This window comes from Idiotropiscis lumnitzeri, chromosome 15 (genome assembly GCF_059441095.1).
Source record: "Idiotropiscis lumnitzeri isolate Australia: NSW breed Sydney's pygmy pipehorse chromosome 15, RoL_Ilum_1.0, whole genome shotgun sequence".
Taxonomy (NCBI): domain Eukaryota; kingdom Metazoa; phylum Chordata; class Actinopteri; order Syngnathiformes; family Syngnathidae; genus Idiotropiscis; species Idiotropiscis lumnitzeri.
This window is the reverse complement of record NC_142405.1, coordinates 9,173,885-9,190,927: the sequence shown is the minus strand read 5'-3', so window position 1 is coordinate 9,190,927 and position 17,043 is coordinate 9,173,885. Positions and strand designations below refer to the sequence as shown.

Below are 17,043 nucleotides of genomic sequence, written 5' to 3'. Positions count from 1 at the left end.
CCATACTTGTTTTTATATTTGTTAATTTTAAATACAACGAGTGAGGAAAAACGGATAATGGACGAATGGATGGACACACCATATTTGCAAGAGTTTATATAATGGTTCACTAGCAACGGAATACAATTGTATCTTTAGCACAGTTGACTTTTCCTTCCCATAAATTAACATAACTGATGATTTAAAAATATATAGTTATGTATTTTTAAAACCACGTAAGATAGTGACATAACTTTAAAAAAAATCATATCTCTTCATCTACATCAGTGCAAAGCATCCCTGAGCGGCCGGGAGGTGGAAAAAGTGACTGATTGGCTCATAATACCAAAGCGATGACATCACTAGCTTCGATGAGGAAGCTGCGTCGTGATTGGACCACAGCGTCGGTCAGTCACAGGTGACGCAATTGGGAAGCGTTTAAAACACATTCTGAAAAGTGTCGGAAAGTGCTTCCACACTTCAGCACCAGATCCAAACGGAACGACTCCAAATCAAATAAGATACTTGCGGATTAGTTGGGGACTTTCCCGCCTGCTTCCTTTGTCCTGGACTCAGAACTCTGACGAGTGCGTCCATTTTTAAAGCTTTACCCTGCTCTCATTGTAAATAGACTTAGCAGCACCATGTCACAACATTTCAGGAGTGGACCAGCGTTCGGACTTTCTGCCGAGGTCAAGAGTAAGGTAAACCGATTGTGTTTTAACCATTGTTAAAAGTGAGTTTACTTGGACGCAGCGAGTGTTTGATAACAGTTCGTCAACGAAAATTACTGACCCAATGATGCGCGTTTCCTCGTTGATCCAAAGGATGATTCTGTTGTGGTTCTGGGTACAGTAACTGTCAAAAGTTGAACCAGAAGCTCTCAAAACGTTTGACTAACATTTACAGGTTTATGGTAAGTAGTTGCAGGTTTTAGGACACAGTCCTCCCTTTTGATTGCATACCCACTTTTTAGTGGGAACCATAATTGTGATGAAGTTAACAATCTTCATCACTGGTTGTTTAATGTGTGGTATTAGAAGTGATTTATATCGCATGGTTTGACAAATTAAATACAAATTAGCAACATGGTCCCTTCTTGTGGATACTAATAAAAGCATACGAAAAAAAAAATACCATGACAAACGGGCCAAAAAGCCATTCGCCACCAAATAATGTGTTTGTATGATAAATAATACAATCGACATTCCATCTCGCAAATTATTCTTACCCTTTTTCAAAACATGCATTGTTCTAAATTGGGATAATTTAGAAAGTCTTGGGATTATGCTACAAATGACCATAAATGGCAAAAAAGGAGCTCTTCAAGATGTGGTCTGGCATATGAATAATTAAAAAAAAAAAATAACTGCAACAGTCTTTTGCTACTTAATTGTAGGGCGGGACCAGTACAATGCAATTTTATTTGTATAGTGGATATCATAACACTTGCAGCTGTAACAAAGCGCTTTACAATAAATTTCATTTCCCTTGGAATCCAGCCAGGTTGTGATTCCTTTGAACTCTTTCACATTACATTTTGTTATTATAACTCTTGTAGTATCTTTTAGGGAATGTCAACTATGTTTCCATACTTTTCTTTTGTGTAATTTTACTAAAACAGTCTGTTATGAAAACATAAATATTGCATATAGAGTATTGATTTAAGACAGTTAAATGAGCATTAGCAACCTTTAACCAACACCAAACCTGCAAGCGACACGTTTGTGTAATTTGTCAAGAATATTCCAATCATTTACTGTCATCAACTTCCAATAAACAGGATTTGATGATGCAGCAGTATGCTTTGTTTTCCCTCTCAGTTGGCTATTGTATGTTGTGGTGAATCAGAGGAGCTCATCTCCGTTGTGCAGAAGGTCAGACTGTAGTTATTCCAACAGCAATCCCATCATCATTATACCCATACAGTAAAAACCCCATATTGTTGTTCTCTGTTGATATTCCGTTCCAGGGTTATAGCTGCTTTGTCGCCATGTCAGAGTTATTTGTTGCGTTGGTGTAGTCCTCCTTTGACATTCGAATGGTATGTTCCAGCATGGTGATGTCAGGGAGGAGCACACATGCAGCCGGGAGACTGACAGGTACATCAGTCATAAACAAATGGCCTTTTAAGGAGTGACCGGGGCCCTCGCTCGGAACTTGAGAAAGTGTGTTTAGCCTAAACAGTTTACATGGAAGTCAAGAATGACAAAACACTGTCTTGATAGAACGCAGCGGGACACACCAGCTTGTCTCATCAAGACCAAGTAGTGCCAAGCAGCTTAGGTACGGAATGATAAAGGAGATGCGGTGGACTCTCGGAAGTTGTGTACTTTTATGATCCTGAATGCTATTTGACTTGTTTCAATTTGGAGTTGATTTTTAACACAACACATTGATGGAAATTGAATTAATCAGTTCTTACGATCAAAGTTAACTTCAACTATTGTGCAAGTGATGTTTAACTATGTAATTTTTCTACATTTCTGAAACATTACCAACATTTAAAAAAAAAAAAAAAGGGACCAAATATGGGGGGGACAAAAAGCCACACTGAAAGATGAATGTGATCAAAAAGTCGCTCTGCCTCAATACCCTGATTTCAAGTGGATTCACGGTTCTTGTTAGCTTTTTGAATTTTTTTTCTCCCTCAACATTTAATTTGAATTCCATGAGGTACTATCAGCCTGTTTACCAAATTCACAGTACACCGCTATCCTCTAGGGATAGGGACAGAGCCCTGCCGTAAGTAATTACCAGCCCTTTTTTTTTTTATAATTGTCTCAAGATGATGACAACGAACTACTTTTGTCTCACCGAAACGCCTTAATATACTCTAACATGAGTCCTTGACACAACATGATGGCAAAACACAATTTTCTTCTAAATGAAGCGTCTATATTTGCATCAGCATTGTTCCTTGGCACCCATGCGTTGCCAAAGTAATTCTGCACTGAATAGTTGAGTTACTCAGCTAATAATTGAAGGATCTGTTATTTGCTAAAAAAAAAAAAAGTCTCCTATTCGCTGTTTTTGTTCTCAATCCAAAGCCTTGTATAAAATAAAAACATTCCTTCAATGCCATTGTGGCATCTTGGTGCCAAGGAACTGTTTTATGCGAGGGCAGGAACTTAATTTAGCTTGGCCGTAGCCTTGTGTAATAGAAAAAAAGTGCTTCACCGCCATCTTTTGCATCTATAGGTAGTTGCAAACCTTTCTGAATGTGTGGATTTTTCGTTGCCAGCGTTCTCCTATTGTTGCTGTAATGACTTGCCTTTTCGCAAATGAGTTCCTTTTAAAAGGATCATCTGGCTGTGGTGGCCCATTTTTCACGCAAAAATTTATGTGGACAGCTCTTCCCCCGCCTATGAATGTCAATAAAATGCAAAATATTGTGCTGATCGCTTTTATATTTTCACAGGTTTAAATGGACATTATTTTATTTTTTTCATAGAAGGATGATGTTGATCCAACTCATTTGCTGCACTCTCAAATAAAACCAGCTCAAACAATACAAATGAAGCACCTCGGCTAGAAGCGGAACCTTTCCATGTTGGCTTGTCTTTATCAGGCTGAATGCCATTCACTGTAAAAGGGAATACTCTCAAAAAGCCAGACTGAGAGAGAAGGAGTGAGAAATATGAGCTTGGCCAGTCGACAAGGGAGAGTAGGTTAGTCAGCGCGAGGGGGGAGGATGGTGGAGTGTCTGGGAAAGCGGTTTCTCCCAAGTTTGGTGTGATCTAGCGGAAGCTACACGATCCCCATCCCTGCAGCTTGGAAATGTTGCTTGTGTTGGCTACTGGTCTCAGACCATCAGGACTTTTCTTTGACACAGTCAGGAAAAGGGGACAAAAGTAGACGAGCCTCGACAGACCTCTTGCTTTTTCACGCTTTCCTTCCTGTCATGTCAACAGTTTTAGGGAGAGTAATATTTGTGGTGTGCCATTTGCTGTATTTGAAAAGAAAAATATTGGTCGGATTGTTTTGTTTGTCTGCGTGTGCATTGACGTGTAAACTGCTTCTTATTATATTCCCGACCTGTTCTTTTCAGTAATTCCATGGACACCCAAAGGACATTTGGAATCCTCTTTTTTGTTCCCCTGCAAATTGTTCTTCTGTTTGATCATCTTGCATAAAAAGTCAATTAAATTTTGCGACGTTACGCAGGATTACTGTTGATTAAAAGGATTTTAAAACCACATTAAAATAAACATTGCAGTCATCTCAATTAGAGGCAATTAGTGGAAAAACAAAAGCAGATGCAGATCAAATGAGGGATGTTTGACCTTTCCATTTAAATCTGTATATTCATTTTTAAGTCGTTTCAACTCAACTTTTGCAAACAAGTACATTTTTAATAATAGAGACCACAATTAAAGGTCAGCCAAACATTTTTTTTTAATGTACAGTACAGCTATGATCGGTGAAATAATTTAACGCTTAAGCAACATGAGGCATTTGAGCTTTCGATGAAGCTTGCTTTGTCCTTATAATGTTGTTTGAGCCTCTGCTCTCTCCTCAGTTGGCAGGGAAGTATGACCCTCATATGGAGGAGGCGCTAAGGCTTTGGATTCAGGATGTTACCAGCAAGAAGATAGGAGAAAACTTCATGGAGAGTCTGAAAGATGGAGTCCTGCTCTGCGAGTGAGTGTGGTTTCTCGTCCCACATCGGGGGCAGATTTTAATACTTGCGACTTTTCTGCCATTTCCACGTGGATGCTGTGTTCTTCGACTCCCTTGATGCTCTGCCGGAATTCAAATCGAATGACCATATATGTACAATTCATTTGAATGACAACTTTAAAATAATTTGTCTTCAGTAAAAACAAAAATATTTTTTTTTTTAGTCAGTCAATCAAAATCCCTACTTTCCCACGTTTCCCCAAGTTATTGTTTGACATGCCACAAGTGTGCGGAAATGCAATATAAGCATATCAACATCACAAACATTGAAAACTATTACCCACAATAAAACTCAAACTACTGTATTCGATGACTGAAAGGGGCTTAGGCTGAAAATGATTTTTTTTCCTACAATACAATAGTAACAAAAACAGAATATCAGTAACGCAGAGAAAAATACTCTCAGCTTTATCTACACCTTGTTAATGTCTCTCTGTTTCTTTGTAGACTCATTAATGTTCTCCAGCCTGGCTCTGTGAAAAAGATCAACCACTCCAGTCTAAACTGGCACCAGGTAATGTCAGACCGAGTTGTCATGTGGCCTGTCTCGAACGTCAGCCTTGTAAATTAACATGATCAACTCTGGACAGAACATATTGGAAGTTATTGGCATGTGGGAAATCTTAATACACAAAACACTAACTTCAATTGGTTCAAAACAAAATATGATTAAAAAAAAATTTTAAAAATCCAGTATTTGACTTGATCATTTAGCTTTTATTACCGCCAGACTATTGTCTAATATTATATTACATGTTTTTACTGTTGATGATTTAAAAAAAAAAAAAAAAAAATCCTAGAACATATTCCCACTAATGGATTGAATGAAACTTTGTAACTTTGAATGTATTATCAATACGTAAAGTGTAGATTAATTTCCCGACTAATTCTAACCTGCTCTGTCTTCCTCAGTTGGAAAACATTGGAAATTTTGTCCGTGCGATCACAGAGTACGGCCTGAAACCTCATGACATCTTTGAAGCCAACGACTTGTTTGAGAATGTCAACCATACTCAGGTCCAGTCCACGCTCATCGCTTTGGCGGGAATGGTGAGGGCAGACATTGTGATCTTTTTAAAATGTATTATTATACTGCTACTTGGTCATGGTACATCGGCAAAGGTTGAATCGGGGCTACTGGAGTTTTCTTATTTGTTAAAGATGTTTCACTTTTAATCCAAAGACTTTAAATTTTTAGGTGTGGCGCATCCCTAGTTATGCCTCTGATGAGGCGGGAGGTCACAGCAAGTGTGCTGTTGTTGTTATTGCCCAGCGTGGCTGGTGAACGACCACCCTGCATACCAAACGGTAGTTTGCTCGCCTGGTGGCAAAACAACTCATTAGGACTATTCTTCCTGTGGAATGAGACAATCTTGGTGGGAGGAGCGGGGTCATATCAGGACATTGTTATAATCAGACTATAGTAGATACCTCAAACCTCTCCACCTCGGTTTAGAAATGGCTTATTTAGTTTGACTTGCATAGCTTCTTTTATACCTCTTTCAAATAAGTGGTGCTCCCTATTCAGATGTGGACATTGCTGTCCTTTCTTTTTGAAATGCAAATAAACTCTTGACGCTGGACCCAAAGAGCTGCTCGCTGATGTTGCGTCATGTGCTTGTGTAAAGGTGACCTCTTCATGTGGAGGTCATTGCACTCCGCACTACACTGCACTTCATAATCAGCAGTACCAAGTTTGCTTTTCTGGATTTTATCTTTGAGGTTTACCTGCTTTGGTCTGAGGGTTTTAGTGTGTTTGAACTGCAATGGTATGCCATGTTTAGATAAAATCCTTCAGCGAGCCCGTAAGGGCAGTACAGAGAAGATCCCTGCCACCTGGAACAGACATCCAGGATCAAAAAGACTGCAGAAACAACCATGTGACCACCTCAACCCATTAGAGGCGTACATAGAGGGACTCCATACCTAAAAAAAAAAAATAGAACTGTAGAAGTCTTTTGGGTTACAGATGACACATCTTTGACTAACAAATGTTGCCTCACTTCTCCCTCTGCGGAAGTGTTCCCTGCCGTTTTCTGGACAACGCTATATTATATTGCATTATATCACGAGTTCTGCAATAATTCTTCGTAATCATCTGTTAATGATGATTAATGTTTGATTTTTGTGCTACTCTTCTATAATATTCCGTAGCTACATGAAATTAAGACAATAGTGTAACCTAACATTAATACGAAACACATCTCATAGTACAGTAAACAAATAAAATGAAGTAGAAAATGCATAAATTATATTCTTTTTTCCTTCCTGTTACTTCTCCTCAGGCCAAGTCAAAAGGGTTCAACTCCAAATATGACATAGGGGTCAAGTATGCTGAGAAACAACAGCGTCAATTTGCTCCAGAGAAGCTCAGGGAGGGACGTAACATCATCGGCTTGCAGGTCAGCAGCAACATCAGCCTCCCTGTGTCCCATGTTTGTCCACTACAGAGCATTCTTATGAGTCACACTTGGTCGGAATTACCTAGGCCAGTCGTCAGGTCACCAACCTTTTTTTTTTTTTTGTGCCATGGTCCTGGTCCTGGTCCCGCCAACTCATTCTTATGTTGAATGTCGTTTTTGAAAACAGTGCGTTTGTTTGAGCCATGCCGAGTTGATCTTTTTCCCTTTCAAAAACTCTTTAGGCTCGTCTTTTAATGCCAGGTGCTAATGCTCCATGTCACGACGTGATCATGATGGCTTTGTTGCCTCAATTGCAAAGTGAATTTCGAGCAAGTGCGCTTGCAATCAACCTGAACCTTAAGTAGCACGGCCGTTGTCTTTTAAATGTAGCTTTCTTTTTCTTAGAAGTTGCAGGTTCTTCAACTGTCTCATGATCTGACTTGTTCCCCTTTTTCAAAGAACCTGTCTAATATTTATTTTTGTTACTCATTTTTGCTAGCTTGTAGATTCCTGATTTCTAACATAAAAATTTATATTAGATGCAGATGCACAATAAAATATTGGTCATAGTCATAAACAACCTATTTTGCATCATCATAGATGGGCACCAATAAGCTTGCCAGTCAAAAAGGTATGACCTCTTATGGCACAAGACGCCATCTCTACGACTCCAAGATGTGCATGGACAGCCCAATGGACCAGTCGACCATCAGTCTACAGATGGGTACTAACAAAGGAGCCAACCAGGTCAGTTGTTTATTCGTCTGGCAGTCTTTGTTGGAACAGTCTAACAATATCAACTAACACAAGTTGTAGAAATAACTACTATATTAGCTCCCTCATTTACTTTTGCATGTTCCCTCTCCAGTCTGGTATGACAGCCCCCGGAACGAGGAGGCACATCTTCGACAAGAAGCTGGAGCTGGAAAACTGTGACACCACCACTATATCGCTGCAGATGGGCACCAACAAAGTGGCCTCCCAGCAGGGCATGACCACCTATGGCCTCCCCCGCCAGGTCTACGACAACAAGTACTGCGCCAACCCGACGGAGACCTACTACAACAACGGGAGTGAGGCAGAGTTTGATGGCTACAACCAGTACTCTGACTAAGAAAACCACAAGCAGCCTCAAATGCCTCCCAACCCCCCTCCCACTCCTTCTTTGCTAAACTTTAGACAAGCGACCAGGACTTTGTGACAAGCGACACCCACCCACAGACTGTTATTTAAACACCGATTTGGCGTCATTGTTGCCTCCATTCCCGGTTTTTTTCCTTCACTTTTTTTTTTTTTTTTTAGTCTTCGGAAATGTTTCTTTCCATGGGTATAACAATAGTGTTCACTTTGTCCTAACTTTCATATTGTGGCCCACTTCGGTATTTAATCACTGCTAGAGTGACCCAGACACTCACGCCCACTTGATATTCAATATCTGTGCTATTTATAGATTATTTTAAAGCTGCACTTCACATGATTTTGAGTTTCTAATAGCTACTGCCACCTGTGGCCAAAATGAAAATTGCACACCTCCCTTCGCATGCACATGCACCTTCTAACTCAAAGGTTACCAACCACCGGACAGCGGGCCGCTTTGAACCTGGCCACACAGTTGAAAGACAAAAAAAAATCAGTACTTCCGGTTTATTTATTATTCGAGGCGGAAAAATGTAAAACCCACCAGCTAATTAAATTGGTAACAAAAAAATGTGCAGCACACGGCTCTTAATAAAGCGTTATGTTGAGTTATACATATTCATAGACTTGTTCTGTGGTGCCTTATATTGGTAGATTTCTACAACTCTCAACTACAAAATCCACCCGTTTTTGTGTCGCACGTTATAGTTCCGTGGTGTCGGTTGTGTTACCATAGTGACCACATGAAAATTCAGTTGATCTGCGTTTGTTGTAGCTTTTCATTAGTCAGGCAACCCCCCCGCCCCCATGCTCAAATGAATAGGCTATTGTAAAGATATTTTGGGGCAAAATCCTGCGGAGTGCAGTTTTAAGAACATACTCATATGTTGTAAGGCAAGACAGTTGTTTTTGTCATGGACAAGTTACCATGTTGGTGCTACTGACCTTTTGGAGTGCAGTCCATGTCCACATTGAAACTTGGTTGGAGGAATCCCCTCCTTCTGGCCCTGACTGACTAGAGTGGAGGATGCAGGACGAATACGTTTACAATATTTGGTTACTTTCTTGTGAGCACCTCCATTGATTGGCCTTATCACCCTATCAAATTACCCATCATTTTTTGGCAAAGGCTATTACAGTTGATGTGGTTTGTGTGGAATGTTACCTCAAACTTTGCCTGTTAAAAGTAATGAAACAACAGAGCGGGGCAAGAAATGACCAAAACAGTACAAATTAGACAGTGTTCAAAATTTGAATATAGCCACCTAATTATTATGCATATAACTTCCTTTTGCCTGTGAACTTGTCCCAGCTTGATGCTGTTGATCCAATTACTTTTTCTTTTTTTTTACCTGCCTTTGTGTGCAAAAATCCGATTCATAACTTTAAGAATGCACACCAATTTCTCCTTTTTAAGAGTCCATATTGTATTGCTGTACCTCACCAAATGTCTTGAATGTAATGTTGCTATTCGTGCCACGAGCTGCTGCTGAGAACGTATTTTAAGGAAGGAATTAATGGCCACAAGTCCACCAGTGTTGGAGGACATATTTCAGATAGAGTTCCACAGTGTGGTTCATATTGTTGAGATTTACAGTCACTGTGCTAAAAGTGGTAACCTTGCAGCTTGCAGTAGAGCACCATCTAGTGTTTTAAAAGTGTCACACAAGACAAAAAAAGCATGTGAACAAAGTTGTCAGCCAACTTATTTAACATTCCTTTAATTGAATAAAATGAATTTTAGCAATGGAGATACGCATTTATTACAGTGCATTTACTGATCTAAAATGTTGAGTCATTGGTAAAATTCCACCTTTCAAGAGTAGGCTGTGTTTCAATGATTTTAAAATGTCTTTTTTCTATTCTGGCTTTCACTAAACATGACATTTGTGCAATAAAAAACACTTGAAAACTAACATTCTGAGTTACTGCAATGATCCTAAACAAATGCAATAAAATTGAAATGCTATGATTCTAAAAAGAATGATCAAATTACAGTATACACTGCAGTGCCAAATCTTTTTGTTCCCCTTTAGTTATCACTTCCACTCACCTCAACACATTGGCAGGTATTACGCAGTAAAATATGTATCAATGATTGGAAGCAAATACACTACAAAAGATCACGTACTAATAAATAAACCAGTTGAGAGCATAAAAAGGTGTCATAACAACAATGGAAATATCACGTGAAATGTCAATTCGGTCCAAAGAGATAAATAAGACATACTGGAAAAAAATAGCTGCGTGAAATAACATACAGGAATGTCAAATGATGGTCTTAAGAAACACATAGCAAATACTAAGTACATATGAATCTAATTGACTACGTAACTATATATATATATATATATATATGTGATGTATACATAGATGCCTTATTGAGCAGGTTGATGCAATGACACCAAAAACATCTCAACTTTTTTTTTTTTGGATTATGTAAGGAGTTGAACTCGAACCGCCGCTGTGGACAAATATAAAAATATGGCAACTGGTTGTTGGAGACATTTTCGTTTGTCTCCAAGCTACTGCTAATGTGCTCTTGAGCAAGACTCCGTCCACACTCCTTCAGAGGACAATTAGCCAATGTGGTTTACCTCAAGCAGATTTTGACAGTTCGTTGTTTAGATCTCAAACCACTACAGAGAGGAGCAGTTGATTGCGAGAGGGATTCATCCATCATCTATACCGCTTCTCACAAGGGTGAGAGGGATTCATTTACTCATAAAATTTGACTTACGCCTGACCAATTTCTCTCACCTAATTCTGACAATGCGACCAAATGCTATTAAAAGTCACTGTTCAGTCTCACCTGTGAAAGGTAATCCCATGACATCTGATTTTGAGCGTACCACAACAACTTCAAGTTGCAAACGAATCAACCTCATCAAACGCTCCACTTCCAATATGGCGACAAAGTTGACGTATGATTCAGCATTCAAGGTGGCATTTACGTAAAAAAACATTGCATATCTATGGTGCTAACAAAACAAGAACTAGTTGTACCAGATGAGGGGTGAGGAAATAATCACTGATTGGCTGCTTCACATGCATCTATCCAGTCACTGTAAACATCCACCGGTTCCGACAGATCTGTTGGAAAGAAAAAAATTAAGGAATTTCACTTGGATAATAGTATTGCTAATTTGCTACAACACAATCTTGTGGCAACTTCATGACCTAAAACTATGTTGAAGTATGGTGAGTTTCATTTGGACAAAAGTATTGCTTTGCCGCCACTCCAGGCAAGCATGAATTAATCTGTATTACAACAAACAATACTTGTTTTATTACATATAAATGTTTTTATCTTATTGACTTGGGCTAAAATACAGAAAACTGAACCATGAAATAATATTTATCGACTTACTACTACGTACTAAACGCTTTTCATTTTTCATAGAACAATGTGTAAATATGTGGACTGCACTCGTTAAGTACTGAATTTATCTAGACACTGGATGTGAATAAAATTGCAACCTTTGTGATTAGAAAATTGCATTCAACTACATTGCAATATCAATTTAAATTGAATTATTAATTAATTCATTCATTCAGCCCTATTGTACATTAGTTTGGTATGAATACTATAAAATGGCCCAAAGGAACTTAACATTTCCCCTGAAAATCTGGAAAACACAGCATTTGAAAAAAAAAGGATACAGGTTATAGGAGTCTGGAATTCCTCCAAGCAAACGCTGCATGAAATAATTCCCGTGTTTCGTGTCCGCTCCCTGGAAAGAAAGAATATATGTCAACACATGCTTCACACTGTGTTTTCAAGGCATTTTGAGCTGAACTCACATTTTCACGTCGCAGGATTTCTCGTGGTTACAAAAGGGACAAGTGAACTGGGTGTCCAAGTTGCCTGTCATTTTTTTCTTGGGTGGAGGCTTTCGCTTGGATTTTCTGCGCCCCATTTTTGCTGTCCTACAGTTGAAAAAGAAAACCAAAAATGAGTCAAAATATTATGCATTCACTGCCTCTCCCAAAAAATATTTGTTTATTCACATTTTCAGAAATGTATTAATGTTTATTATTGTTTGTTAAAGTTTGGTTGGAGTTAGTTGTAACATAGGAACATTGGACAAATAATTAAACTGGTTCGTGTCAGTTGAAAAAAAAATGTTTTTTTTGTACAACAAACTAATGCAATTCGAGATACTAGTGCAAAATGACTCATGCACATACAGCATTGTACTGAGTGATTTTTTTTAATTGACAGAATATATAATCACATATCTACTAATACATCTTTTACATACATGCATAACAATATAACATAAAAAGAGTTATGAATTAAAATGACTAAACTTACAATAGGGAAAATTAAGAAGAAAAAATAAAAACAAAAATATTTTACAAATTTGACCTTTCAAGCATATAAATGAGCTACACTTTAAACATTTCTAAATGTATAGTAATTATTTTTTATTTGTTATTAGATCAAGATATCTTAAATATCCACCTCAGTCAAAAATAATTTTAATAAGGGTGTGGAATTCAAACATTTTACATTAATGGACGTGAACTGAATGAGAAACTCGCTCAAGTAACATCGCGAGACTATGACGACATCACAGTGTTTAATGTACTGTACATCCACTGTAGTCACGTCACATTTGTATTCATTACGATGATAAATGAGAATTGATTACTGCAAGTTATTTGTTTCTCTTAAAACTCACGGTCCAAAAACCCAATAAAATACAACCATTGAGCTATTTTCCACATTTAGTGAGCAAACGGAAGACACAACCGCTAGCGGCTGCAAATATGCAAGCGATGATGATGTTTTGGAGGTTTGGATTGTTCCTTAGTTGAGTGCATTGTAAATAAAAGCTGGGACTGAAGTGAGCCAATTATTTGTGAATGGTTCGTGCAGAATGTGGGAAAACAATACAGTAGCGTTACGATAACCTCACGTGCTATCGTGCGCGATCGTAAGCACAACTACTTGTTCTGTAGGTATTATGTAGGCTTCTAAATTGTATTAAGAAAATGCAGAATAGAAAATAATATGCACAGATGCATTAACCCACTAACACCAGTAAACTCTCCGTTATGTGAGCGCTAGTTAGCAACATTGTTTACCATTTGAAATACGATGAGAAACAAACGTACCTTCGACAATGTTTTTCCTCGTTTAACGATGTTGATCGATGGGTATGGTATTAATTGTTTTAACCTGATTATTTTGAGAAACCCACTACAACACAGGAAATTTCTTTGAATCTTGATTTTTACCAACTGCTAACTGGTGAACCAGGCTCCCGTGATGACGTCACAGTCTCTAAATTCCGAGCATTGTATATCAACACGAAAACGCATCATACACAACGTAAAGGTCGTTAAATTCCACTTTTATTTGACCATGTTTTCAAGAAAAATATAAAACAATCACAAATCCCATTACGCAAATTCCTATGAAACTGATTATATAACGTGTTATCAATTGAAATATATTTACATATATGTTATATTAATAAAAATATTCGTCTTGTGACTAATTCCTATACACATCAAATAAGTGTAACTCTTTTAAATGGTGATTAATTAATTGCACCAACTATGCAAACGGTTGCAAAACAAATGGGCGTCATTCAAATAGCTTTCAAAAATATGATTGGTCGGCGTCAGTCCTGGAGGCGTGGTGGTGGAGCAAGGAGGAAGTCACAGGCAGTGGTCGTTCGCCTGCACTTTGGTCTAATAACATAAAAAAAACACTTTATTGAACTCCAGATCCCGCAAGAAAATAAGGTATTTTCTGACTTTTTATTGACATAAATAATAAGAATCATTATTAGAATTTGTACTTTGCTTATGAAATACAAATAAAACGACTTGTTGCTGGTCATGTAACTCCATTGTTTTTAACGAAGTGATTAGCTAGTCAACTTATTCCAATGCTAGAATGGATATCAATGTGTAGGTTTACTGCTTTTCCTTGGCATCTAATGGATGCATTTCCTCGGTCAAAAACGTGCGTCTTGCTTCGTCTGTTTTTACTATGCAGCCCATCCTTATCTGTGGTGAGCACAAGCCTGCAGGTTAGACACTTTATCTTAAGCATTTAAACAGTTTCTCAGCTTGGAACATCATGAGTTTTAGAAGGGGTACACACTAACGAACCCCTTCACTTAAAATAAATGGCAAAATGTAGCCTCTCATCAGACTTTATTATTATATGATATTACAGTATGTATGGATAGTGCCATTAATATTTTTTTTACATATTTAGCTTGGCTGTGTTGTTTTCCATCCCTTGTGGATGAATGAGCTATCTGTCTCTGTATGTAGAGTGCTGTGGACGTTGAAGTGTCACCATGGCAACCGAAGGGAATCCTTCAGACTTGGTCAAAGTGTTACACCTCTTGATGCTTTCCTTCTCCTGGGGCATGCAGATCTGGGTTTCCTTCATTGCAGGTACGAGTAGGCAGAGAACTTTAGAAATTTTAGTGCACTGCACTCGCCTTTTCCTAATATTTTACTTGTGGTGTCTGCAGGTTTTACTTTGGTGCGGCAGGTGACTAGGCACACCTTCGGCCTAGTGCAGAGTAAACTCTTCCCGGTTTATTTCTACTGTCTGCTGGGAAGCCATTTTGTCAGTCTGGCTATTTATGCAGTGTATCATCCAAGAGAGCTGCTGGACACACATGAAATGGTGCAGGTAAAGCATCACATAAGCACACAGGTTTTTGAAGCAATGGAAGTGATCCTGCGGTCTAGGTCCAAATACGCAACATACATTCAGGACACACTTGTAGTAGTTTTTTCTTTGATGTCCTGTCACTTTTTGCTTTCCTTTTTTCCCCGCTCTCCACAATAGAATCTCCTGAGCTTTTTGCACTAACCAACTAGATGACACATGACAATCACAATACTAAACATGCTGTCTATGACAGTGTAAACTTTACACTGTAAATCAATACTCAAAGTGACTTTTTTAAATAAATACAGCTCTTGAATTGGATCTCATTCAATGTGCAAGTGGTCCCCAGACAGTCTACGTTATTATGCTTGCAAATATTCTTTGGACTTTCATTTTGCAAATATTCATCGTATGGTCTTGGATTACGTTCTTTTGCAGATGGCTCTGTATTTTATAGCGTTGGTGATGGCGGGTCTAAATGCTCAGTGGTTTGGTCCGGCAGCCACTGAGGTTATGTTCCTGATGTGGAAGGTGGAGACGGAGCATGGTCTTGGAAACCAGGTCGGATTGGGCGCCGAAAAGGAAGGTTATGCCAAACTCAAAGAGCAAGACCCCAAGTATAAAGCCTACAAAAGAATGTTCGGCCGCTACCACGGTTTGTCCAGCCTCTGTAACCTAATAGGGGTCATCTGCACCACAACTAATTTGATCTACACTGCTCTAAATCTAGTTACAATTTAGACAGCTGAAGTGTCAGGGTCTAATTGCAATTAGAGAAATACAGAGTATATGGTTTGATTTATTTACTGTATATATTGTCATATTTTTGTGACCACAGTTTTTCCCTCTTTGTCCATTTAACACTTTTAATTATATTTGTTTAAAAGCAGTCTCACAAAAGCTTAAAAGACTTGAGATTTCCGGGGGTGGGGCATCACATTTAGCATAGGCAAAAAAATGAAAATCCCTAACTGTTTTTTTTTTTTTTTAGTGGTTTAACAGCCTATTGCAAGAAATGGTCCATGGCTGTCACTTGCATGTATCTCCAGTAGGGGGCGATGGTTAGACACGTGTCAATTAGCAAACAAGCAAATAATTATTCTCCTTGTTTGAAAATAGGTGTTTACACTTTTTAAAATGACAAAACACATTTTCTCGATAAATCAAATTTCTGGAAAGATCATATTAAATTTCATTCACTATATTTCAAATAAATGTTGAAGCTTGGCGCGTTTTTCGCATGACTATTTAATTTGCCATGATGGAAAGTATTGTTTTCAGTTGTTATTGCTCCTGATGCTCATGGGTAAAATCATACCTAACTTTCATGAGCCATTTCACATTTTAAAACGAGAAAACTACAGAAGACAGCACCTTGTTTTCCAGCAAGTATATTTTTCTGGGTAATTGAGTCATTTACTGGATAAATTGGTTTGCATGTATGATTGATTGTTGTTGCTTTGTTTCTATTTTACATTTAATTGTTCAAATGCCATGATCTTAATTGATGATTGATTCTTTTAAGGTTTTTGCTTCTAATACATAAAATAGCACTGTATTTGTATGTTTCTTTTTATTTAGGTAAAGCAGATTTGTTTAGGGGAAAAAGCAAAGATGACAAATATTGTTCCTTCCAGGAAATGCTGCAGTCAGGAATTTAACCATCGTTAAGCTAAGAACAAGTTAGTCAAGTAATTAAGTCATGTTTACAGGAGTAAAAACCAGGGAGTCATGTGTTCATATCAGATACTCTCTCAGGGTCACAGATGATAGATCCATTGGTAATAATAACTCAAGAAAAGACAGCTTTCACTTGAAAGCACAAGCGAAAAAGAAAATGGGAAAAAAAGAAAACAATCTGTAAGTGTGGGTGTGTGAGCAAGAGGAAGTACAGACACAAAAGAATATTATTTCCTTGTGACATTATCCTCATTCCAAACACAAGGAAGTGGATTTTGGTGGGTGCAAGACAAAAAGTCACATCAGTAATAAGGTAAAATTGAATGACAGAATCTATAAAAGTAGTGATGCTGCTTTGGAGCCCGAAAATAATCTGGTGTATTGAATTAATTAGTCAGAGACGTGGAGACATCTTTCTGTCATGTCAAATGTGTAAATCTGGGCGTAATTTGTAAGTGTCAATTCAGGAGAGTTATGCTGCACTGCATAAAAAAATAGTGGGCTAATATT

General features: G+C 38.1%; 3 protein-coding genes across 3 annotated transcripts; 2 read left to right on the top strand and 1 right to left on the bottom strand.

Moving 5' to 3' along the window:
• Window positions 1-420: 420 nt before the first annotated feature.
• Window positions 421-10,117, top strand: cnn1b (calponin 1, basic, smooth muscle, b). Its single transcript, XM_088317048.1, has 7 exons — window positions 421-683; window positions 4,502-4,623; window positions 5,110-5,176; window positions 5,575-5,712; window positions 6,948-7,064; window positions 7,665-7,811; window positions 7,933-10,117. Exons 1-7 carry the CDS (start codon window positions 624-626, stop codon window positions 8,176-8,178), a joined length of 897 nt encoding a protein of 298 aa, XP_088173174.1. The 5' UTR covers window positions 421-623; the 3' UTR covers window positions 8,179-10,117.
• On the bottom strand, window positions 9,895-13,515 carry elof1 (elongation factor 1). Its single transcript, XM_088317049.1, has 4 exons — window positions 13,326-13,515; window positions 12,006-12,131; window positions 11,865-11,935; window positions 9,895-11,294 (listed from the first exon to the last, which is right to left on the bottom strand). Exons 2-4 carry the CDS (start codon window positions 12,119-12,121, stop codon window positions 11,230-11,232), a joined length of 252 nt encoding a protein of 83 aa, XP_088173175.1. The 5' UTR covers window positions 12,122-12,131; window positions 13,326-13,515; the 3' UTR covers window positions 9,895-11,229.
• A 327-nt stretch (window positions 13,516-13,842) lies between these two features.
• tmem205 (transmembrane protein 205) lies at window positions 13,843-16,411 on the top strand. The gene is made up of 4 exons (XM_088317222.1): window positions 13,843-13,961; window positions 14,502-14,627; window positions 14,708-14,871; window positions 15,292-16,411. The coding sequence occupies exons 2-4, from the start codon at window positions 14,528-14,530 to the stop codon at window positions 15,592-15,594; spliced, it is 567 nt and encodes a 188-aa protein (XP_088173348.1). The 5' UTR covers window positions 13,843-13,961; window positions 14,502-14,527; the 3' UTR covers window positions 15,595-16,411.
• Window positions 16,412-17,043: the final 632 nt, after the last annotated feature.